General features: G+C 39.2%; 1 protein-coding gene across 1 annotated transcript in view; it reads left to right on the forward strand.

Moving 5' to 3' along the window:
* The window catches only part of col7a1 (collagen, type VII, alpha 1), a gene marked incomplete at its 5' end in the record, with an annotated part of 62,508 nt that overhangs the window by 16,530 nt on the left and 21,586 nt on the right, over positions 1–24,392 (forward strand). The window contains 62 exons of the mRNA XM_079840402.1: positions 508–644; positions 813–939; positions 1,134–1,277; positions 1,390–1,565; positions 1,763–1,792; positions 1,951–1,977; positions 2,085–2,129; positions 2,269–2,370; positions 2,469–2,531; positions 2,771–2,806; positions 2,893–2,946; positions 3,025–3,096; positions 3,218–3,331; positions 4,569–4,595; positions 5,218–5,271; positions 5,428–5,499; positions 5,623–5,682; positions 5,767–5,802; positions 5,914–5,958; positions 6,179–6,214; positions 6,324–6,368; positions 6,461–6,496; positions 6,664–6,699; positions 6,799–6,831; positions 7,016–7,087; positions 7,323–7,382; positions 8,297–8,332; positions 8,450–8,530; positions 9,043–9,078; positions 9,173–9,217; positions 9,298–9,369; positions 10,125–10,169; positions 10,270–10,305; positions 10,409–10,450; positions 10,535–10,615; positions 10,693–10,728; positions 11,003–11,038; positions 14,431–14,511; positions 14,601–14,636; positions 14,777–14,848; positions 14,961–15,005; positions 15,783–15,818; positions 15,901–15,936; positions 16,597–16,701; positions 16,827–16,892; positions 17,104–17,139; positions 17,227–17,262; positions 17,354–17,392; positions 17,477–17,512; positions 17,608–17,730; positions 17,952–18,161; positions 18,298–18,333; positions 19,612–19,656; positions 19,785–19,898; positions 19,996–20,067; positions 20,160–20,204; positions 21,056–21,091; positions 22,229–22,264; positions 22,347–22,391; positions 22,544–22,576; positions 22,710–22,772; positions 23,119–23,154. Coding sequence (XP_079696528.1) covers positions 508–644; positions 813–939; positions 1,134–1,277; positions 1,390–1,565; positions 1,763–1,792; positions 1,951–1,977; positions 2,085–2,129; positions 2,269–2,370; positions 2,469–2,531; positions 2,771–2,806; positions 2,893–2,946; positions 3,025–3,096; positions 3,218–3,331; positions 4,569–4,595; positions 5,218–5,271; positions 5,428–5,499; positions 5,623–5,682; positions 5,767–5,802; positions 5,914–5,958; positions 6,179–6,214; positions 6,324–6,368; positions 6,461–6,496; positions 6,664–6,699; positions 6,799–6,831; positions 7,016–7,087; positions 7,323–7,382; positions 8,297–8,332; positions 8,450–8,530; positions 9,043–9,078; positions 9,173–9,217; positions 9,298–9,369; positions 10,125–10,169; positions 10,270–10,305; positions 10,409–10,450; positions 10,535–10,615; positions 10,693–10,728; positions 11,003–11,038; positions 14,431–14,511; positions 14,601–14,636; positions 14,777–14,848; positions 14,961–15,005; positions 15,783–15,818; positions 15,901–15,936; positions 16,597–16,701; positions 16,827–16,892; positions 17,104–17,139; positions 17,227–17,262; positions 17,354–17,392; positions 17,477–17,512; positions 17,608–17,730; positions 17,952–18,161; positions 18,298–18,333; positions 19,612–19,656; positions 19,785–19,898; positions 19,996–20,067; positions 20,160–20,204; positions 21,056–21,091; positions 22,229–22,264; positions 22,347–22,391; positions 22,544–22,576; positions 22,710–22,772; positions 23,119–23,154 — 3,803 coding nt within the window. The remainder of the gene's footprint in view (positions 1–507; positions 645–812; positions 940–1,133; positions 1,278–1,389; positions 1,566–1,762; positions 1,793–1,950; positions 1,978–2,084; positions 2,130–2,268; positions 2,371–2,468; positions 2,532–2,770; positions 2,807–2,892; positions 2,947–3,024; positions 3,097–3,217; positions 3,332–4,568; positions 4,596–5,217; positions 5,272–5,427; positions 5,500–5,622; positions 5,683–5,766; positions 5,803–5,913; positions 5,959–6,178; positions 6,215–6,323; positions 6,369–6,460; positions 6,497–6,663; positions 6,700–6,798; positions 6,832–7,015; positions 7,088–7,322; positions 7,383–8,296; positions 8,333–8,449; positions 8,531–9,042; positions 9,079–9,172; positions 9,218–9,297; positions 9,370–10,124; positions 10,170–10,269; positions 10,306–10,408; positions 10,451–10,534; positions 10,616–10,692; positions 10,729–11,002; positions 11,039–14,430; positions 14,512–14,600; positions 14,637–14,776; positions 14,849–14,960; positions 15,006–15,782; positions 15,819–15,900; positions 15,937–16,596; positions 16,702–16,826; positions 16,893–17,103; positions 17,140–17,226; positions 17,263–17,353; positions 17,393–17,476; positions 17,513–17,607; positions 17,731–17,951; positions 18,162–18,297; positions 18,334–19,611; positions 19,657–19,784; positions 19,899–19,995; positions 20,068–20,159; positions 20,205–21,055; positions 21,092–22,228; positions 22,265–22,346; positions 22,392–22,543; positions 22,577–22,709; positions 22,773–23,118; positions 23,155–24,392) is intronic.

Below are 24,392 nucleotides of genomic sequence, written 5' to 3' on the forward strand. Positions count from 1 at the left end.
AAATAAATAAAAATGATGTTTATAGAAAATACATATCTGACTCTTTCAGTAAAAAATTTGTGTGAATTATTTCATACCGTACTCTTGACTTTGAAGTTGAGGCAAATTATAGCTTTCAGTGTGAGTACAGTGAACAACATGCTATTATACTAGTCAGTCAAAGGGAGATTTTTCGCTCATCACATGCTCTCCCTTCTAGCAATTTTTTAAAAGATACAAGAACCGACATATGGTCATAGTGCTTGATGTCATGTGGTACATTAACACACTATCAATGTGCAATGAGCATAATCGTCATTTATTGAGAAATGCTTCAATAGCGGTGTGCTTATAATAGCTTTATTTTTACAAGCCAAGAGTTATTGTCTGTGTAGCTGATGTGAACAATTGTTGAAGTAGTTGTTCAAATGATTTTATGGACTACATGAATTGCAACATTGTTCTGCTGACTGTATTGTTCTTCAGATGTATTCATAGCTTAATATGTTTAATACATCCATGTTTTAGTGTGTGTTGGAGGCCGTTTGGATGTGGTCTTCCTTGTCCCTGCGTCTCGTGATCGCTCTGACCTGGAAGCAACTGTGTTGCCTCTGTTGGCCAGTTCTGCTGTATCCGTCACCTCCATCGGTCCCAGGGACTCTCAGGTGCATTTTTTTCTTTTTATACTAGGTACTATGTACTGTACTAGGTACTGTAGTCATGGTGTTCAGAATTTTTTTTACAAAAATTGAGATTGCGCTCTTCTGACAGAGTGAATGAGGAATTGAGCAGGCCAGTGTGAATGAAGTGCTTGTAATACCTGTTTACTCCAGATGGGGGTGGTGATGTACAGTGAAGAACCAAAAGTGCGCTTCCTCCTCAATCGTCATAGCAACAGTGAGACCCTTCTGGAGGATATTTCGTCCATCCCATTCATTGACAGACCAGGAAATAATATAGGTTTGTTTGTGTGTTTTAATTTTTAATTCATATTTTTAAACTCTGTGGCTATGCTGTTTTGATGTTGGTGTGCCATGAGTAAGTATGTGAACCCATTGGAGGGGGCTTTAACTGTAACAAAACATAACACCAAAGTTTAAACAAAGTTTAATTTGCTCAAAATATTTTTTCTTCTTCTAACTTTTTATGTGTAGGCCGGGCAATGACATACGCACGTCAGTTTTTGCTGAGCACGCCAGCAGGTCGGAGGTCTGGTGTTCCTGGGGTGGTTGTTATTATCGCTGACGAGAAGTCAACGGATGATCTTAGCCAACCTGCTGCCGCTGTTAGAGCCGATGGTAAGCCACACAAAATCAGACCCAACATATTAAATTTACACACACACACAGCAAACTGCTCTGTCCCATGTCCACATGAGTGAGTTAGCGCTGTAATAACTCTGTCCCTCAGGTGTGACAGTATTGGCGGTAGGAATTGGGCGTGCCGACCCTAGAGAGCTGCGTTTGGCAGTGACTGATGGCAGCACTCAGAATCTGCTCTATGCTCAAGACGCAAATCAGCTCTATGGTCTACAGCCTGACCTGGCAGACCTCCTCTGTGGCCTTGCAAGAGGGACCGGTGTCACGGTCAGATACAATCCATCCGTCTAATCTGTCATAAATGTCGTATCATCATTTTTTTTATTATGGCGCTTGCTTGGCCTGTCAGGCCTGGTAGAGTCATGATACAGCAGAAGGTTTCAAACCTCTTTGATGGTCTCTATTGATGAGAAAAGAAGACCTGGTACAATAAAGACTCACTTTGATTTGTTGTCTCCTTTTAGACAGGGACTTGTACTGTAGAATGCCCCAGGGTAAGTGTGTATTGAAAATACACACACATACACAAACACCCAAACATAATTACACATAAAAAATTACATATACTCATGAGCGTTTTTTTAAATTTACATTTGCACATCTACATGCAACTTCTACCACAAAAGAAGTTTGACTTATGTCTTTGTTGCAGGGTGCAAAGGGAGAACAGGGTCAGAAGGTAATCCTTTTTGTGGTGTCTTTCTTTTTGTTGTTGACTTGTTGTGTATTTACTGTAGTTTTCTTGTGAAATCTGTATACATTGTGTATACTTTTGTGCGCATACAGGGTGAGAGAGGCAGAGATGGAGTGGATGGAAGGAAAGGCGAGCCTGTAAGTTCATCTACATGCACATTTAGCTGTATTTAATCATCTACTCAACTGGATTCATTAATTATTGCTTAGAAACAATTTGGTTCTGCATGCTTGAGGAAATGTCTGTCTGATTCTGTGTGTATGTTTTTTTAAATAGGGTCGTGATGGTTTACCGGGTCGTGAGGGCCCCAGAGGATCAGAGGGGCCACCAGGTCAACCAGGCAGTGGTCTGGGAGTGAGAGGAGAGAAAGGCGAGAGAGTAAGTGGCAATTAATTATGCATACACACATACACACACGGATCACACATGTTGATATACTCTCACCTTCTCTATTTTTTGCTGTCCATCTTTTTCAGGGTTTTCCAGGATTGGACGGCAGTCCAGGTGTTCCCGGTCGTTCTGGTGCAGTTGGACTACCAGTAAGAATGAAACATGAATAATGTAATTAAGTGGTGCTGTTAAAACAGGTATTTGTGGATATATGATCATCTAAATGCATATAATGAATGGCAATAATCAGGCCTGGATGCATAATAAAACCTCTTAATTATTGAAATCCCCTTTAAAACAGTGTCACTTAAAATATTAAAGCCAAACAAATTCTCACTTACTGATATCTAACATGGGTTCATTGTGTGATATCATTCTGTTGTTTTAGGGCAGTCAGGGAATACCAGGTGTTAGAGGAAACCCTGTGAGTACTCAATAATAAACTGTACATATGTAGACAAACAACATACACAAACTCTTACAAAATGTTTTATCTGTTTTGTTTTACAGGGAGAATCAGGTCTTACAGGGCCTCAGGGATTGAAGGGAGAGAAAGGTGAAAGGGTAAGAGTGATATTAAAATGAATCTCTCACTGCTCTACTCTACCCCTTGATTTAGCAGGTTTTTACTATTTACTACAGGGGGAATCTGGATCTGCTGTTGGAGGAGGTTTACCAGGCCGTAAAGGAGAGCCAGGAATCCCAGGGATCCCTGTAAGAAACAAAAGAAAATCCCTGCACAATGACAAAAAAGCAGCATGTATGAGTACATCATGGCATCAAGTAAACTACAGGGTTCTTACATTATCTTTTCTATGGCTCTCTGTCATTTTAGGGCACTCCTGGGCGTACAGGTGTGGATGGGGCAAAAGGAGAGGCAGGTCCACGAGGTCTGCCTGGACAGGATGGTCGCCCTGGGTTGGCAGGCTCTACAGGACTTTCTATTAAGGTTAGAATCCATGTATGGCCCTGTCCCAGTTTGGTGATATAATCATGCGCAGACTGATAGGTAGTTCACTATGAAGTTGGCGCCAATGTGGACTTTGCAAAAGGGCATCTTAAGGGTCTTAATAGACATGCTTAAGGCCACAACACTTATTGCCATGTGCACACACACACACACACACACACACACACACACACACACACACACACACACACACACACACACACACACACACACACACACACACACACACACACACACACACACACACACACACACACACACACACACACACACACACACACACACACACACACACACACACAGCAGCAGCAGAATACGGTTGTCATTGCATTTGAGTCCTTAATAAGGTTACTTTCACACACAGTTTGATTATTTACGGGAGTGACAACCGCATCGCATTTTATAACCAAACTTAATATTTCAGGACTTAATGCCTTATTGTCTATTATGTCATACAGTGTAAGAGAGCCGCTCTGCGCTGCACAAACACGTGTCTACTGTGTTTTGGCGGGTTTTCATGTGTGGTTTCGTGTGGTGTACGTTTTTTAACTTACAGCAACAGAGATATGCGCTGTGTGTCAAGGTTTTAGATCCAGTCAATGTTATCCACTGGAGCTGCTCCCGTCAGTTTTGTGTCCTACGTGTGACTCAAATTCTTCACTCTCTACCACCCAGATATAAAAGCTGCTGTTGGTTAATGAAGGTTTGACTGATGAACTTGCGGCTCAATTGGACTGACTTTGTTGTGTCAAATGTGATAACTTTTCAGTTTTATGGGCATTATCATTTTTGATATTTCTTTGGACACTGTCGCTATAATTGCCCGTACGAGAATACGGGCTTGACTCCGTTCATACAGACAGTATTCAAGACGCTACTGTAAGTACCAGAGCTCACCACAAGGGGCTCGCCCACCTTTCTTTATGCATTCAAGCACAGGTTAGAGTTTAAAATAAAAATCATATAAAACATGCGCATAGCAGTTAAACGAACAAATCCAGGCATTACACAGTGATTATCACACCACCTGTGTACAGTACAGGTCGTGTTTGTTTGCTAATTTTAACTCCGCTATGAAAATATGTGAAAGTACCACTAACATTTTTATCTAGATCAATATTAATAAATTCTTTGTTTTCATTGTTTGAAGTGTCAGATATGCCTTCGGCCAATCATGTACCTGTATGTTTTAGTGTTTCATTTCATTTTCCTGCAGGGTGACAAAGGCAGCCCTGGAGAGAGGGTGAGTCGATATAAATTCTATTTCAAAAGACGCCAGGGAAGCCTTCTCAAAAAAGATGAGAAAAATATTGACAGTATAACAATAATACAGAACAAACATAATAATTTTAGACATCAAATGGTGTGTAAACTGCTATATTTGTACAGTAACGCTGTCCAGCAGTGACTAAGCATGTTTAGGCTGATTCAATAATGTTCTTGTTAAATAATATTTTTGTCTAATAATTATTTTAAAAGTTACCACATGAAGCATGTTTTTAGTCTATTTTTCAGTGTATGTTAATATAAACATGGAGAAATATTATTGTATTTATTGCATGTTGATAGTCCCACATATATTAGGAACATGGTCTTTCATATGCCTTTGACCCAGAATGCATGTAAACATCGGATGTAACATTTTAATGCATTTCTAGGGAATTTGAAAGCAATAATAATTATTTATTTTTCGATGTGGAGAAGGCACCCTTGCAGAAAAGCGTCCTATGTTGTTTAAGGATTCAACAAGGGCAAATTAATCTAATCACTTTGAGAACTCTCTGATGGCATACTACTGTCTGTTATGACAATCAGGCACATCTCTTGAACATAAATGTTGTGTTCTGTTTTATTCTGATTGATAGGGTCCTCCCGGAGTGGGAAGTGGGGTAGCTGCTAAAGGAGATGCCGGTGATCCTGTGAGTGTTTTTTTTTATTATTCATGACAAAGTGGCAGTGTAAATGGATGTTATCCTGTGTATGTATGACTGCTGCTGTAAAAGTGGTTGTGTGTACTACAGTGTGTTTTTGAGTTTTTATTGCATGCACCGAATGGTGTTTGTGTGTGTTTTTAGGGAAGTCCTGGACCGTCTGGTCCGCAGGGCCCACGAGGAATAACTGGACAAAAAGGAGCTAAAGGAGAAAATGTAAGTTAATTTTTTTTACATTGCTTGTAAGCTATTTTATTTGTGTGGGTTTTTGTAAAATGTGCTTTTCTTGTCTATGAATGCGTTTCCTTAACCTGGCCTGTGTGTGTGATGGTATGGCAGGGTGAGAGTGCTGAGGGTAAACCAGGCCCCCAAGGAAACACTGGAGACCCTGGTGATCGGGTATGAAAATCTTTCACTGATATGTTTCATACTCACTCTAACATTCATTCTAATTCTTCTTTTATTCTTGCATTTTTGTTTCAGGGTCCCCGGGGACCTCCAGGTGAAATCGGAAATAAGGTAAAGAACAGAAGTCAGTCTATGACTTTATTGTGGCTTGTGTCATCAAACTTTCTGAATGCATAATCTATGAATCAGTTGATGAAGTTTTGTTTTTTATTGTTCCTTCAGGGTGACCGAGGTCAGACTGGAGCACCTGGTTCAGATGGAGCCAAGGTGAGTATTTTTCTTTCTACGCATGACCTAAAGCATCTATCTGTCAATGTGTCCAGATTTGTACCATATTCCCTATGCTCTTTAGTGTTCTTCAGGCTTATTTTGAATGTGTTATGTGTGCTAAATCCTTTAAGTCACCTTTAACAAAGATTGTACAACAATTTTGATATTTAAATTAGTTTGATCATCATTCTTTGTATAATTGTTATGTTTTTTTTAGGGTGACAGAGGCCTTCCAGGTCTAGCAGGAGAAAAGGTGTGCCCTTAAGCTACATAAGATAGATATGTAGATATAGCATTTTTTTTTATTAGAGAGCTGTGGGTTATACTGTACTTGTTTATGTCTGTTTTTATTTGTATGCTAGGGAGATAAAGGTTCAGTAGGCCCCCTTGGACCTCAAGGACTGAGGGTGAGTGGCTTCACAAGCCATGATAAGTCACAAGCATTGTGAAAATGCATGAGTGTACATGCATGTTGTAAATTATTTATACGTGCCCTCAGGGTTTGCCAGGGAGCAATGGCCTTCCTGGAGAGAAGGTAAGTAAAGATGTCAGCTTAACAAACAGCATTATATATATATATATATATATATATATATATATATATATATATATATATATATATATATATATATATATATATATATATATATATATATATATATATATAACAAAAAAAATCGTTGTGTCTCTGTTTGCTATTAGGGCACTGAGGGTGCAAAAGGGGAACCAGGAGGCAGTGTAAGATCACACTTTTCATGTTTTAAAATTTATATGAATGTTTCATGCTTTGTAATTGTCTTTTGATGGTGACGTTGTTCACTGTGGCTTTTTTAGCAGGGTCCAGGTTCATTTGGGAAAAAAGGAGAGCGGGTATGACTTTTGAGAACACAATACAGAGACTCTGTCTGTGTCAGATAACAGTATTTCCATTTTATTCTTAAGTCTAAGTCTTTTTTTATACTGACATTCAGATGGTACAAACCCACCAAAATCTAATGCAAAAGTTCCATTCAAAATTTCAACCATTTTGACTCTCTTCTCTTTCTTCTTTTAGGGTGAAAGGGGCTTTCCAGGTCCTGATGGTGCTAAAGGTGATAAAGGAGATGGAGGACAAAAAGGGGAAAGGGTGAGTTTTGTGAATGAATGAAGATGTTCATCTGGGAAACCGCCTGCTCTTATGAGATAGTCAGGACATTTTAAAAGCGAAATTACACTTATGTTGGCATTGAGTGTATGTTGATCACACAGCTCTTATTATTATTATTATTATTATTATTAAGAAATGGATTCAGAAGATACATTTAAAGGTACAAATTAAATTGTGAAACTGCATGATTGAAACTTTCTAATCTGCCCCACAGGGTGCCCCTGGAGCAGGAGAGGCTGGCCAACCCGGACCTAAAGGGGACCAGGGCGATCGGGTAAGTTTGTCTTCATGATTCACTAGATTAAGGATGTCACGGTGAGGAGATGTTCACATCGGTATATATACTTGTGACAACACTAGTATTACCTATAACACCTAGGGTGGTGAGGGGGAGGGGTTGCTTTTGAATGCGCGCTTGCTTTTCATATTCGCTTATAAATTCACAATCCCGCTACTCTGTGTATGAAGGCTTATCATTTTCGGCCATCAAGTATGCGGGGTATTGAAATCGCTTTTGAATGCACGCTCGCTTTTTACTTCCGATCATGTGTACTCTATGTATAGGGAGCGTCAGTACTGACCACACATTTTACAAGATAAGATATTTGTCAATGATGCTCAAGATCTTTTGGGCACCAAATCCTCCATCATCGTCTTGTCAGTCATCTCTCCTTACTCTCTCCACGTGATGAGTGAAATCTGATTCCTGCTGCACTGTGCTGCGACTCTGCAGCTTGTGCTGTATGGGACAGAGAAGACACTTTCAGTTTGTAATTGTAGTGTCCGTTGTCCAACTAAATGGTTTTTATTGGTATTGTTGGGGATTTGACATATTGCTTTTGTTCCTCTTTTGTGCTTATGCTAAATGCATAAATGTAAAAATCTAACTGTAACTTGTTTTTTTTTTGTCTCGTGAATGAGAATCAACACAGTGACATCATATTTGCAGTGGAAGAAGACTAATCACACTTCATTATACAAATAAATGCATGAAAGAAAATCAATTGCAATTGCATAATAACATTATGAACGTCGAACTAACAGTGATTTTCAAACTTTCATAAGTTTCTTTGAAAAGTACAGGATAAAGTTTACAGAAACCAGAAATAGACATCTACATTTCCCTCATCCTAACAATAAGAAAGAAACAGACTGAATTCATCAATAGCTGTTTATTTATTTATACAGGGTCTCGTTGGATTGTCTGGAAAACCTGGTGCGAAGGTAAAGTGGGCCCTTAAACTCCAGTGATTCCAGAGCATATGTTCATGCAATTGACTCCGCATTAGCCTGAATAAGTTGTCATACATTGCTCATCCTCTTTTCTCTGTGTGACACTAGGGCAGTCAAGGTGAACCAGGGGAGAGAGGGGAGGCAGGCAATCCTGGTTCACAGGGGCCTATGGGCCCCAGAGGGAAAGATGTGAGAGTATATACACATTTATACATGAACACAGGCCTAAATGCTGCTTCTAACAACTTTATCTGCAAATAATACTCATCAACTAACATTTTTTGGGGTTTAAGTGTGTCTGTCATACTTAATTCTTTACCTTAAACATATTAGGTGTTCTGAAAGTTACTACTTTTACTACCTCTCTCTACTTTATTTGCCCTGTGACTATTCTGTTTTTTTGTTTTATTCAATGTGCTTTTAACATTTAACTTATTCTTGTTTTTCTTCTAACATCTTTCTTTCTCAGAGAAGTAACACGTAGTCAAGGTAATAGGTGTCTTCAGATGCTATCCCACACACTTAAAGCTAATGTATTTGCATTTGTGGCCTCAGAAATATAGAATTGTATTGTTATTCATGAAAGTGTAATTCTTTTTAGTGAATAAGATATGGTAAACTGTTTTTGTAACAGTGCATACATAAGAATTTATCATTTCATGAAGTCTAATCTCTTGTTTGTTTTTGTTGATGTTTTTTAGGGACTAAAAGGAGACAAAGGAGAGGATGGTGTTTCAGTATGTTTGATTTTTTTTTTGTCAGTAATTTCTCTATTTGTGAGTGTGTTTGTGTTTTTGTATGTAATGTTTCTCTGTTTCTCTTGTATTTCAGGGAGAATCAGGGTTGCCAGGTAAACCAGGGGAGAGAGGTCTAAGAGTGAGTATGCAGATTTGTTATGCAAATCATTGTACGTTGTATTCCATCCATATCTTAACAGTGTTCCTTTAATATTTAAGGGAATACCGGGTCAATCAGGTCAACCTGGGTCAAAAGGGGACACGGGTGATCCGGGGGAAGATGGACGAAATGTAAGACATATGGCTCCCTAGATGTATTACATCAGAATTAAGGCTTGGTCACTCTTAACTAAATATTTGCAAACTTTCTTTTTTAGCACCAAAATTATTTATACTCAGTCGGAATTTTAATCCTGAATGAAGTACAATTACACTCATTCAGTTGTTCCAAAACTGTATGAATTTCTCTCTTCTGCTGAACACAAAAGAAGATATTTTGAAGAATGTCGGTAAACAAACTTGACTTCCATAGTATGGACAAAAATACTATCGAAGTCAATAGAGACCCATCAAATGTTTGATTACCGACATTCTTCAAAATATTTTTTTGTGTTCAGCAGAAGAAAGAAATTCATATAGGTTTGGAACAACTTGAGGGTGAGTAAATTATGACAGAATTATCCTTTTTGGGTGAACTATCATTTTAATACACAGTGCAAAATTAAAGCATGAGGAATAGGAATACTAATAGATTAGATAATAGATTAATAGTTAAATAGGAATATTAATATAATTCATCATTATATAGTTGTATATAGTGTACGTATATAGTATATAGTGACCAGTGATACTAAGAGCTCAATGTATTCAGACCCAAGACCCCAAACTAATATCTTATTGGTTAATGAGATTTCTCTACCACCTTACAGTTGAAAACATCAACCTAGCCTCCAAATAAAACTCACTGTTGCAAGATATTTAGCACTATTGTGTTAGATTATTGTTTTCTTTGTCTGGTCATGTGATCAGAGCTATGTTTTCCACAGGGTACCCCAGGCCCCACTGGACTAAGAGGCCTAAAGGGCGAGCAGGTGAAAGATTAAAAACGTTTATCACAAATGCAGTCATGTTTGGACCACCACACAAACAATGAAATTGTCATCTAACTATCTTCATTATGGGTAATTATAGGGAATACAAGGTCCCCCTGGGCCGCCTGGTGATGTGGTATGTTTTTAAATCATTATCATCTCTTCTTTTTTTTTCTACAACCCCCTTTTATAAGTAGCTTGTTGTTTTGGAAATCTTTTGAATTTGTTTATTCTGTTAGACGACTGGAGAGAAACAGCTGAAAGGTGACAGAGGAGAAAAGGTACAGTAAAATGTTCATAGTCTTTCAATTCTGTCTTTTAAGCATATTCTGATTTTGTCATTGTGATACTGGTTCTAACACCAGGGAGAGGCAGGTGACCCAGGGGAGCACGGGGCTAAAGGTCAAAAGGGTGAAGCAGGAGCTCCAGGCCCTGCAGGACCAAGCGTAAGTCAGCATGGAGATCAAACAGTACATGTTATTCAGAGTAATAGGATTTGTATCTGCAACTATTTGTTTTTTAGGGTCCTGATGGGCAGCGTGGGCTACCAGGAGCCAGAGTAAGTACCTCTCTTTTGTGCTTTTTTTTAACCATTTACACACTGTTTGTGTACCTGTTTGTCTCTCTATGACGGCGTGCATGCAGACTTTAAATATAGTGCTATGCACACTGTACAGTTATTTAGGGCAGTGACAACCGTATTATAAAACTGAATTATTTCTAAACATTCAGATAACTGATTTTTCATTAAATCTGTTGAACCACACTGGATAACTAGTCATTTATTTTGATAGCAGTCTGTAATATCTCATTCTGCTTTCAATTTCTTCTAGGGTGACCCAGGTGATAGGGGCAGTCCAGGAGACAAGGTAAGAGAGCCATGTGTCTCTGTTTACTGTGTAGGGTTGCCAACTGTCCTGTATTAGCTGGGGCGTCCTGCATATTGCGCCTAATTGATTTGCCCCGTACGTGACCTCCCTTGTCCTGTTTATTGACTGTTACGCTGATCTAACCAATGACTGTTCACATATGGCGTTCACATATGTTGCGTCTTTTGCGCCACAGCGAGATGAAAAAATTCTCAACTTTTCTGAATGCCGCAAGCGCACCGCAGGTCATGTGACATTGAACCAACCAATCAGCTTCGGCCTGAATTTTGAACGCCAGTGTATAATGTTACAAAAGCTTTTAATGGTTGGTGTGTAACAATTGACATTTATTTCTATGAAGTTAAAATTCTTTTTAGGATTAAATTGTGCATTAATAGGTTAAGCAAAACAAATGTGTTTATATCTGAGAACCTTTTATACACATACTTAACTGCAGACGCTGAAATGACCTACACTGTGTGGTACAGTAAAAATATTTTCCTATTAAGAACCACGATTTCCTTTTCTGAAGTTGACAACCCTATTACTGTGGGATGTCATGCTGTCTTTCATTTCTCTGGCTACTGTGTCCAGGCTGTAGATTTCCAGAGGAATGAAGTGTTCAACCCTCCAACAACACCAAACACTCTTCATTCACATGACCACAAGACATTAAATAAAAAAACATATTTAGCACACAACATTTTTTAAAAATCCTGTGTGTATGAGTTATGAGTCCTGACATCCCTGACAGGAAGTTATAATAGCCTTGTGGTTTAAGATCTTTGAATCTTAATGCAAAGGCCGCAGGTTCCGTTTTATATATGCTGGTAATCTTTAGGCACCTCACGGGTCCAGTTAAATTTTGATTCAAGGAATCATGATGCGATTACAAAACAATATTTGATGCATCAATTTTTCAGCAATGCCTTTCAGCCGCAAATCATTTTAAATAAATCATGCAGTAGACCTAGTGGTTCGCTTTGCTCTTTTCAACATATGCAGAAGTTATGGGTTGCTTAAGGGTTCTCTGTTTTGGATTTGACAGACGTGAACAGGCTGTTGTTTCTTTAGCTCCAGCAGGACACATAAAATATGATTTTTATTTTACAACCCTTGCCTGTAATGTTTTACAGTTGACCTATTTCAATGAAAAACTAAAATTAAATTAATTAAAATTATAATTATTGTTCATTATTATAATTGGACCCACTTTATATTAGGTGGCCTTAACTACTATGTACTAACATTTTAATTAATAATTTGATACAATGCACTTATTGTGTACATACATGTTTTTACATTGTACTTACATTTAAAAAAATACCTGCATGTAATTACATCTGTAATTCATTTCTGTAGTTACATTTGTAATTACACATTTGACACTTCCCTTACACCTAACCCTACCCTTAAACTTACTCATACCACCACACCTGTCCCTAACCCTACCCGTATCCCACCTCAATATCAGCAAAGGTGTTTTGCAATACAATTTGAACACAGTAAGTACATTGTACTTATTTTTTGATGTAAATACATAGTAGTTAAGGCCACCTAATATAAAGTGGGGCCTTATCATTTGTTCAGTAAAATATTGTAATGCATCTGGGAATTATTTTTTCCCCCAGCCCTAATGACTAAGATCATTATCTAGCTTAATCACTGTTTAACAAAGCATTTATCCAAAAGTTTATAAATAATGGAACTGGGCTAACGATTTTTGTATTTGTATATTATATACACTACCGTACTGTAAGTTTGACGTCGGTACGATTTTTAAAATGTTTTTGAAAAAAGTGATTAATAGAAGGTTCCAGCATTTTATTTGAAATAGAAAACTTGTGTAACAATAACCATTTTTCCACCGTTCTTATTGCTTAACTGTTCCATTCCATGCTGATCCGGCCCACCCGGTACAGATACGGTATCATTTTCCACAGTGGGGCTGATAATGGAGCTCTTCGGAATGTAATACAAATGCATCAGTTGTTTCTTTGGTAACACAAGTTTACAGACTGTATGAGATGTAAATAGTGACCGCGTTATGGAGGATAATCAGTTATTTCTTTTCATTTTATTAATGACGTGTTAACTTCGCTCAAATAGCGCTCTTGGCCAGCTACAGAGAACCTGCCAGCCAGGCAACAGACAAATGAACAATCCTGAGTGGGGACGTCACTACACACATTCTACCACCGCGGATTAGCTCGGTTAGCCAACCGTGCTGAGAATTTTGGGCCGAGAACAGTTTGTAATTGTGCCAAGCTCAAGTGGAAATTAACTGGAACTGTTTTTTTTTTTATCGCACACGGGCCTACGAAGCAAAAGCAGCTCATGTAAAAGTTTTTAATGTCACTTTTATTCAAATCGCATCATTTCTGAATAAAAGTATCAAAAAGTAACTTTTAACAAAAAGCAAGTACCAAGTGGATTTTATTTATAGATGGATAAATTGAATGTAAATTAATTTGATTTGAAATTGATTGTGATGTCTGATCACTTTTTTCTATTACCATTTAGCTCCTAAGCACTGAAAACATTGCTTCATTTTGTGATGCAATTTTTTTGCTGTCAATTACTTTTGGAATGAAGCGTCTACAAAATAAGCAGCTTCCTTAAATATTTCTTCAAAGGCAGGTGTAAGCTTCTTTGCAAAATCATTCTATTTTAGAGTGCAGCAATGACATTATTTTGAAAGCAAGTGCCATACAGTGGATGACAGCTGAAAAAATGGCTGAAATGGTAACGCTGGCTGCACTAATAATCAGCGTAAAGTATAAATATAACTGCTTAGTCACGGATCTCTCTATACTGCAGTGGTTGTGACACACTTCATTATGTCAGGTTTTGCCTCTTGGGGTTTTAAATAGCAGGTCTCACTAACGCAGCAATTATTAGTTATTGGCTGCCTGCAACACTATTTAATCTTTGTTTAATATTTGCGCTACAGAATTAAAACAAGGCTTTGCTTGGTAGTGGGAGGAAATGAGAAAACAAGATCTTACTGATGTCTTGAGGAATATTTTAAACCATGTTGCAGCTTTCTGCTTCCTGTCAGAGAGACGTATACTTGTGTACCAGTCCTCATCTAATTTATCCTTTTGATCTCTGTTCTTAATCATTGTGTAGGTTTTTAGGTGGGGCATCATTGATTATTGCATTAGGCTGATTATTGCTGTATTTGGCATTCATATGTGTGTTGCTCTCCGACAGGTTTGTTAATGACAAAGATTGGATCTTTCAGTCAACCCATTCTCATTATTATTCATTCAAGTTGGTGATGACCCAATGATGGTTTGAAATTGATTTTGATAGTATGCAGATGTATAATATGTGTGTGTCACAGTTAATATTGATCGTTTCATGTAAATGTGTGCATGCGTGTGCAGGGAGAAAGAGGAGCAGCTGGTTTGGATGGACGACCCGGTCAGGATGGGAAACCTGGTCCACCTGGAGTTCTTGGATTACGGGTCAGATCACTTCAATCTTTTCATCAGCCTAATTTTCAAAAGATCCTCAATCAGTTTGAATCATTTCCTATATGTTTTTGGTTGTGTAGGGTGACCCAGGAAAACAAGGGGATCCTGGAAGAGATGTGAGTACTTCTGTTCCTCCCTGTGTCAAATCAGTTTGTTTTGTATCATGATGTTGCCACTATTGGCAGCTACAAATCAGTACAGTTTTTAATCAAAAACGTATTATGTTGGATAAATAAATTAAATGGTTGTGTCCTAGGGCTTGGCAGGACTAAGAGGGCCTCAGGGGCCTCCAGGACCAACTGGGACCCCCGGAACTGATGGTACACCTGTGAGTAATATCACAGCTTAATTTGTGTAGGGGAAATCATTTACCCTTACAAATTCCCACAGCAGCGCCTAAGCATGTTATCACATCAAAATAATGTTTTGCTTTATTTCAGGGAAAAGCAGGGGAGGATGGGAAACCAGGACTTCCTGGAAAAGCTGTAAGTGAAGCTGTAATATGAATGAGAACCCAACATCTATTCAAAAACTTTTGAATCTACTATATATGCAATATGTAACATTCTCACAAGCCCCTTACTGTGGATATATTCAACAACCCCATTGTAATATCAGTAGCATGTATGAATTTCCAAGCTGGCACTTGTTACTTTAAATCCTGATTTTTTTAAATTGTTTTAATCAAGTCAGCTCAATCTAGAATGCAGTACGCAAACACTCGTTCCAATTTAGTAACCACACCACAGCCCTTGTCCTCCATAAATGAGACAATTAAACCATCCTGCTGATTATAAATCACCCTCTTAGCAGCCTAATGAGCTTTCAGTGGGAGGTAACTCAGCTTAATAAATGCTTTATAGTTAAAATATGTGAGAAGTTTTAGTCAGCCATGTACTAATGTTCAGTTAACCTGACTCGGATAGATTACGCCGCTGGAGCTGGGCTTACTCAAATCCCACTCGTCCTGCAGTTTCTTCTGATTTACTGATCACAGCCCTGAACCAGCTGTGGTAATTGCAGGAGCTATATTGGGGTGGATAGCAACCGTCATATATCTGTAATACATGGCTGCGCGTCACACGAAGCGTTTAGAAGAGAAATTACTGCTTGAATGAGCTGCACAAAATTACAAGAGTTCTCATACCAAAACAGGAAGAGCTGATTACAGGAAGTCTTGATTACAGAAATTATGAAAACGCGCCTCGCACTCATCCAGATGTCTGTGTTTAGCGGCTCGTTTTCTATCAAACTTTTTTCAGGGCGAGGACGGCGAGCCAGGAGAGGATGGGCGAAAGGTAATAAAACACCTATTGAATGACTACATTGTAATTTTTGGTAATAAGCCTCTGATCAAATCTGGTTATGCCTCCTTTGCAGGGAGACAAAGGAGAGCAGGGGCCTGCTGGAAGAGACGTGAGTCTCTCATACTTTATCTTCCTGATCATCCTGTTCTCAATCTCTTCCTGCCTTTCACAACACAATACAAGTCCATCACAGCTTATCATACTCAGCACTACATAACACTATCAAAATGTACATTTTAAGACTTTTCCGACAGCTATGTTATGGAAAAGGTTATTATTACCATTTGTGGATCTCATTCTCTGTGGCATCAACGGTAAGCATGTTACAGGTTTGTAAAGGCTGTTCTTTTACGTAAGTGCAGCCTTTTTCATTTTCTTCTCCGTTATCTCCCAGTCTGTACCTGCTGTTTTCTTCCTGTGACTTGTGGCCACATTTATCTCTAAATGTACTCAGATTTTGTTGTCTCTCACAGCTAATTTTCCCATCAGCACAAATCAGATTTGTTGTTAAATGGATGTTTTCAATCATAGAAACACACTCACAAACATATACACACACTCTCACACACATTTTAAATGCGTGGATGCTCTTCTTCCTGTGCTTGATGCTGAGTGCAGTCAGTAATTATGAGTCAGCAGCCTTATGGGAGAAACTCTTCACTGATGAGTTTATTTGATGTGCAAATTTATGCCCATTAATTAAGGAATTAATTTGTATCGTGGTTATTTCTCTCATCTCCTCTCTCTCTGTTTCTCACTCTTTCCTCAGGGTCGAGATGGGATAAAAGGTGATCAGGGCATTTCTGGACTTATTGGTCCACAAGGTCCCATTGGACCCCCTGGAGTTCCTGGAAACGTCGGACCACCAGGACCTGTGTGTTTGTGTTGTGCATATGTTTGAATATAAATAGACTACTCTGCAACTCTATTAATCCCACAAGAATTCTGCTAAATTTATGCAAAGAGCTGTATATCTCTATCTGTCTCTTTTTCTTCCAGGTGGTCTATGTTAAAGGGGAGCCAGCAACATCTATTCCAGGGCCCCAGGGCCCTCCAGGAACCTCTGTAAGTAATATCTAGCACTGCTGGCTCTTCAGTTGTCTTTAGAGTCTGAGACTTAGTATTGTTGAAATTGTTTGTTTATTATACTATATTATGTTTATTAATTATTTATTATAGCCCAGATACATATACTTTATCGCTGTTTGAATGATATACCAACTATATGAGTGCAGATAAGTATTGTCTTACATATGCATTGTTTTATATTAATTAGGGAGTACCTGGAGTTCCAGGATCTCCTGGAGCAAGAGTAAGTTTTGTGTGTGTGTGAGTGTGTGTGTGTATTGCTTTTTTATATATATCATGACACAAACTGTCACAATGTGACCTTTTGTAGGGGGAAAGAGGTCTACCAGGCTTGAAAGGAGATGTGATGAGTGTATTTTTACGCACTGCTCTCAGAGCTGACATAAGGCAGTTCTCAGCATACCTGACTGTAATAATTCAACTCTTCTGATTGACAGGGTGATCCAGGAGAGGATGGAAAACCAGGATCTGTAGCGGTAAAGAAAACGATCACGCACGCACAGTCACACATGCACGGCTGCCAAGATGACTAATGTTGTTTCCCCCCTCTTTTGTCACAGGATGTGAAGAGAGCGTTTTCAGAATTTGGCATTGAGGTACTGAGAAATTTATCAACAAGATTGACATGTTTGCATGCAGATGTACATCTGTCACTCTCTTTCCTATCCTTTACATACAATTTACATTTTAGGTCAGAGAACTAAAACTATTAGTTGATGACCGAAGAAATCTGGAATCAAAGTTCAATGAACTGACCGAGGGAAAGAGGGGTGAAAAAGGAGATGCCGGACCCAGAGGCCCTTCAGGAGCAGATGTGAGTTAAAATTGTGCATACGGTATGTGCGATAGAGTGGTGTCTGGTAGTTTAACAGTTGGAGTAGTGTTACAGGACCGTTTGCAATGAAGATCATGCTAAAACTCATTGGGTGCTGTCCGTGGTGCTGAAACTAAGTTCTGGTTAGAAAACATCCAGGAACTCTACGTCTCTCCAAATTTTTAAACCTTGTTCTCTCTTCTTTGCATACTGGCTTTCAGGGTGCACGAGGTCTTCCAGGTGAGCGGGGTGTGAAAGGAGAGCAGGGTGAGAAAGGGCCGTCTGGCCTACAAGGCCCTCCAGGCAGGGCAATTGGAGAGAGAGGCCCAGAGGGTCCGCCAGGACAGGCAGGTGAACCCGGAAAGCCAGGAATACCAGGAGTACCAGGACGAGCCGGTGAACTTGGAGAAGCTGGCAGACCTGGGGACAAGGTAAAGAGAAGAGCATTGGTATTTTGTTACTATATCAGTTTTACATCTTGTATTAGAGGATAAAGAGCTGATTAAATAAGATACTTTATATAAAGTTAATGTAGAAATAAGATAAAAAATATTGTCTTTGTTGCAGGGAGATAAAGGGGAGAAAGGGGACAGAGGCCAAGCTGTAAGTATCATTGCTATAATTTATGCACTCATGCAAGGTCCAAAATTAAATCATCTGCTAATTACATTAAAAACATCTGCTAATGGCAGTTGAATTAAGAAAAAAATTATAAATAAATATATGTATATACACACACCGACAAGGCATAACATTATTAAGTGAAGTGAATAACACTGATTATCTCTTCATCACGGCACCTGTTAGTGGGTGGGATATATTGGGCAGCAAGTGAACATTTTATCCTCAAAGTTGATGTGTTACAAGCAGGAAAAATGTTTGACAAGGGCCAAACTGTGATGGTTAGACAACTGTGTCAGAGCATCTTCAAAACTGCAGCTCTTGTGGGGTGTTCCCAATCAGCAGTGGTCAGTGCAAGGCTCATTGATGCACGTGGGGAGCAAAGGTGTGGTCTGTGTGGTCCGATCAAACAGACAAGCTGCTGCAGCTCAAATTGCTCAAGAAGTTAATGGTGGTCGCAGTGCATCACAGTTTGTTGCAGACCAGTCAGGGTGCCCATGACCCTTGTCCACCGCCAAAAGCGCCAACAGTGGGTATGTGAGCTTCAGAACTGGGCCACGGAGCAATGGAAGAAGATGGCCTGGTCAGATGAATCATGTTTTCTTTTACATCACGTAGATGGCCAGGTGCGTGTGCGTCACTTACCTGGGGAACACATGGCACCAGGATGCACTATGGGAAGAATGCAAGCCAGTGGAAGCAGTATGATGTGAGGCTTTGGGCAATGTCCTGCTGGGAAACCTTGGGTCCTGCCATCCATGTGGATGTTACTTTGACATGTACCACCTACCTAAGCATTGTTGCAGACCATGCACAACCATGCAAACGGTATTCCCTGGTGGCTGTGGCCTCTTTCAGCAGGATAATATGCACTGCCACAAAGCAAAAATGATTCAGGAATGATTTGAGGTGTTGACTTTGCCTCCAAATTCCCCAGATCTCAATCCAATGGAGCATCTGTGGGATGTGCTGAACAAACAAGTCCGATCCATTGAGGCCCCACCTCACAACTTACATGACTTAAAGGATCTGATGCTAATCTTGGTGCCAGATACCACAGCACACCTTCAGAGGTCTAGTGGAGTCCACGCCTCGACGGGTCAGGGCTGTTTTGGCAACAAAACGGGGACCAACACAATGTTAGGATAATTATGCCTAATAATGTTATGCCTGATCGGTGTATATATATATATATATATATATATATATATATATATCCTACTTTCCTGATTTCATATGGAATAAATCTTCTCTTTTTAGGGTCAAGCTGGATTACCCGGCCTAGGAGGGCCCCCAGGACCAAAGGTAGAACAAAATGAAGCCCACATTCTTAGCACACTAGTGGAAGTGTACTGTGAACTTAGACAAAGATTTGTAGTTATCAATTTTGAGTGTAGTAACATATTGAGCATGTATGCCTGTGTTTTTCTAAGGGCGATTCTGCCACCGCTCAGAGTGGTTTGCCTGGTCCAAGGGGTCTGCCAGGCCCCCAAGGTAACAGAGGGGAGCCGGGTGCAGTAGGGCCTCCAGGATCTCAAGGAGAGCGGGTGAGGGGGGAGTTTCTGAAATGTTTATGTGTGGATGCTTCCTTATAGGTTTTTGACTTTAGTTAGCAATCTGATTTGTGATGTGTTTCTCTGTCAGGGCTACTCCGGTGCTCGTGGGGAGAAAGGGGACAGAGGAGTCAGTGGAGAGAGTGGAAAAGATGGCTCCCCAGTGAGTATACCCTTTTACTGTTCTTAACTGACAATAGAACTTAGTCTCTATTTATTTAATTTTACAATAAAACTGTGGTTTTGTTATCTTAGGGAAGTCAAGGAGAGCCAGGAAAACAAGGGCAAGATGGGAAGCCGGTGAGAAACAAATTAATATTAGCTGTGTTGACAGTTTTTACTTATTGAAATGGATTTCATTTGCTTTGTCTAATTAATGTTGATGGTCATTATTCATTTTAAAGGGGCTATATGCAACTTTTTCCCCAAAATAAACGTAACAATTGCCTTTTTATTTGACCATTTTTGACTCAAACATCTCCTGATGAGCATACTGACACCTTGTCCGCTCACAGTGGGTGCACCTATAAGCCTGTATCCTATTTTTCCTATTTTCTGGCGGGTCGTCTTTTCCCGCGCTGTCTGCGGATGTGACGTCACCACCGCTGCGAGAGCGAGCAGAAAATGAGAGCAGTTCTGTTTTTTGGCCACAGGTGTCAGTCGCGAGTTTAAATTTCAGAAAAACGCATATAGCCCCTTTAAGGTTAATTAAGGTTAGTTATTTGAACACATCTTTAATCCTAAGTAATAAACTTTGGCATGTAACTTGTCCCACACCATTTGTAGATAGTGTGGCTTGTGGAGAATTGTGCTGTTACTTTTCTAAGTGATGAGATTGTGCCTGGTGGATGATAAAACAGGCAAAAAAAAAACAGACAGACTGACAGTAAAGGAGGGACCCAAGGCTTATCTGTGAACCAGAATATCATAGAGACTTTGGATGGGCTTTTTTGGGACTAAATCCCACAAAGCTCCTGCTATCATTTAAAGGTTTGGTAATGTTTATCGAATTCTGTAAGTCAAGTATATCGGAGTATAGTAGTCATACAGTATAAAAACATGCTCTCACTTATGAAATGGAGATGAAAAGACAGTTTACTGGAGAGGAAGAGGACACACCTCACACCTTTATTTATTCTCCTCTGGAGCAGGGTTTGAAGGGACTGTCCGGTCCACCAGGCCTACCTGTGAGTAACAGCTTCCCATCATGGCAGCCTCTCTTGGGCTTGCCATGTAGGAAAGCCTGGGGATTTGCGAGTACTAGGCCTTGCTGTGATCAGTAGCTTACTTCCTTTGCTTGAGGCTCCATAGATAAACCACACAGAAGTAACAAATGCAGCACTGCTTCTATCCGCTAACCAATCTGTCTCCTCTTTTCCTCCACTCCTTTTTGTAATCCCACTCCCTTCATTTTCTAATTCCATTCCACTTGAAATGTGGACCATCACACCTATGCTCTCTCTACACTTCCTGTCCCTCCATTCCATCCTCCCTCTCTCTTTAGGGCTTGCCTGGGTTCCCAGGAGTGCTGGGCAGACCGGTAGGTTTTCTGTGGCTGAGATTGTAGGCTGCTTTACTAATAATGGGAATGAGGCCTTTGTCTTTGTAGCTTGTTTGTTTGTGTGTGTTTCTGTGTGTTTGTGTGTTTAAGTCTGTTAGATGGTCATACATGTGTGAGCTGAAATATACATTGTCTTATGTCTCTGAGTATAATGTAAATGTTTGTAATTTTATACACTACTGTTCAAAAGTTTTATTCAGCAAGAAAATGTATCAAAAGTGACACTAAAGACCTTTATATTGTCACAATAATGTAAGATTGCTCTTTTGTCACTTTATATCCATCAAAGAATGCTAAAATTCCGGTTTCCACAAAAAATTATTACGCAGCATAACCTTTTTCAGCTGTAGTAATAATAATAATAAAAGCACCAAATCAGCAAATTAGAATTATTTCTGAAGGATCTTGTGACACTGAAGACTGGAGTAATGATGCCGAAAATTCAGCTTCACAATCACAGGAATAAATTACATTTAAAAATAGATTAAAAAAGGAGTTATTTTAAATTGTAATAGTATTTCACAATATTACTGTTTTTATTGTATTTTTGATCAAAATTACCTACCTTTGTAAGCATAAAACATTAAGAAAATAGTGCCGGCCCTTTTTGAACAGTAGTGTATGTGTATTCGATGTTTGTGCAGACTTTGTCAAAAGTATACAGTATGTCTGTCCATTTATGTGTGTGTGCATGTATGTGTGTGTCTGTGTGCTCTATATTTGTATCAGCCTGCTGTTCATACCAAATGTGTATTTTGCACAGGGGAATCCAGGAGAACCAGGAATAAGAGGACCAACTGTACGTATATTCAGTTTAACACACATTTATGTACATACTCAAATTATAAATATTATTTCTAACCTTTAGTTTGGAATTTCAGGGTCCGATGGGCGGAAATGGACCCCCAGGGGCTCCTGGTGTGAAGGTTAATGCTGCATTATTTGACATAAACCCAAGAATTGTATTCATTAGCAGTAATTTCAGATCAGCCATAATAGCATGAACCATGTTAGTTACTATTTTGTCCCTATTTGTGTCCTGACTATTTGTGTATGCATGTTTGTGTGTCATATTTAGGGTGACCATGGAGAACCAGGCATTGGAGTTCAAGTAAGTTTTCCAGCTGAGTAGAGATGGACGCTTTCCTTCAGGCGATTTGATACACAGCAATGTGTTTTTGGTGTTACATAACTAACCCACCAGAGTTTACTCACTCTTCATTATTTTCTCTTCATTCTTCAAGGGCCCTCCTGGACCTCAGGGCAACAGAGGGTTACCTGGATCTGCAGGCACTCCAGGAGCCATAGTAAGATAAAAACACAATATTGGAGTCTTTCCAACAGCTCAGAAGAGTTTGACCTCTGTCTCTCCACAGAGGTCATTAGACAATCTCTGCAGCTTCAGCTTAGAGCCTCTTCACATGCACTGTTTATCCCCTCTGTGACTTCAGTTTGCCCTTGGATTTCAGAAAGCAAATTTACAGTATTTTTCTTCCTCGCATAGGCCTATTTCAGGAGATACCGCTTAAATATCAGTGCACTGTGACGTTTAGTAGATCCTGTGGGATTTTCATAGACATCTTGCTCTTATAGAATGTGGTGATTTATATTTGCTTGTGTAGGCATAAATGCAGCATTTTCTAATGTTTGCAGGGACCACAAGGGCCTCCAGGGCTTCCAGGACAAGTGGTGAGTAAATAAGCATACCAGACAAACATATATTACAGAGAATTTCATATCACGATAAATGCTCTATTTCAAGTTTCCCTCTTCAACTAGTCGGCAAAATGGTTAATGTGAGGCAATGCATGGTTAAGGGTTTGAGCAACAAATGATAAGAGCACTTGACTTTGGATTTGAAAAATAATATAGCTGTTTCACAGTGCTGTCAGAACTGCTTCTATGAGGTGCGAGAAAGATTGAAACAGAATCTGCAATTCACTCTCTCAGACGGACACGCCTGGTCTCAGTCGGGCGTTTGGTGCAGTTGCAGACACAATCCAATTATGTTATCGTGACGCATGTATTGCATGAATGAGTATGGTATTTTGAGGTAGTTGGCAGTACCCAGACCTAGTTTATATGAAGTGACTATACATAAACACATATACACATACAAACACTTGTTTACTAAGCTATCTAAAAACGGGACATTCTATATAGACTTCCATTGTTTTTATAGACGCTAGTTGTAAATGCTAAAACCTTCCAAAAAGAGGTTTTGTCAGGTTAAACTCCCTTTTGGGTGTACATTTTTATCCAAACTATCCTTTTGTAGGTACACAAACACACACGTGCACACACAGTCTATTCATACAATACATCAAACACACACACAAATGCTGTTTATACACTCCCTCTGAGACTTAGAGGACGCATAAGCCTACTTAGGTGTATTTTTATTGTTCATTTCAATTATTACAATTGTAAAAGCAGCTGAGGGATGCTGGAAGGTGCTTGTTAATGGACGTGCATGCCTGGCTTGTTATTCACTGCAATGGCCACACATACACGTTAAAGGGATAGTTCACCCAAAAATTAAAATTAGCCCATGATTTACTCCCCCTCAAGCCATCCTAGGTGTATATGACATTCTTCTTTCAGACGAATACAATCAGAGTTACATTAAAAAATGTCCTGGCTCTTCCATGCTTTATAATGGCAGCGTATGGCTGTTTCTGTTTTGAAGGAATGATCTTATTAAAGTGAATTTCGTTTTGTATAAATTGTATCTTAATTTTAATTGTTTATTATTTAATTTTTTAGAATGAGACTACTTTCAAAAACAAAAAAATAGTACAAAAATGTATAATCAATGCTCTTAGTAATTTTTGTCTTGTTTCTAGTCTAAATATTTAAACATTCTTAAATCGAGATGCATTTACTAGATAAGTACAATAAATAATATATGCTCTCAGTCACACACC

Source organism: Gobio gobio, assembly GCF_949357685.1.
Source record: "Gobio gobio genome assembly, chromosome: 17".
NCBI classification, from domain to species: domain Eukaryota; kingdom Metazoa; phylum Chordata; class Actinopteri; order Cypriniformes; family Gobionidae; genus Gobio; species Gobio gobio.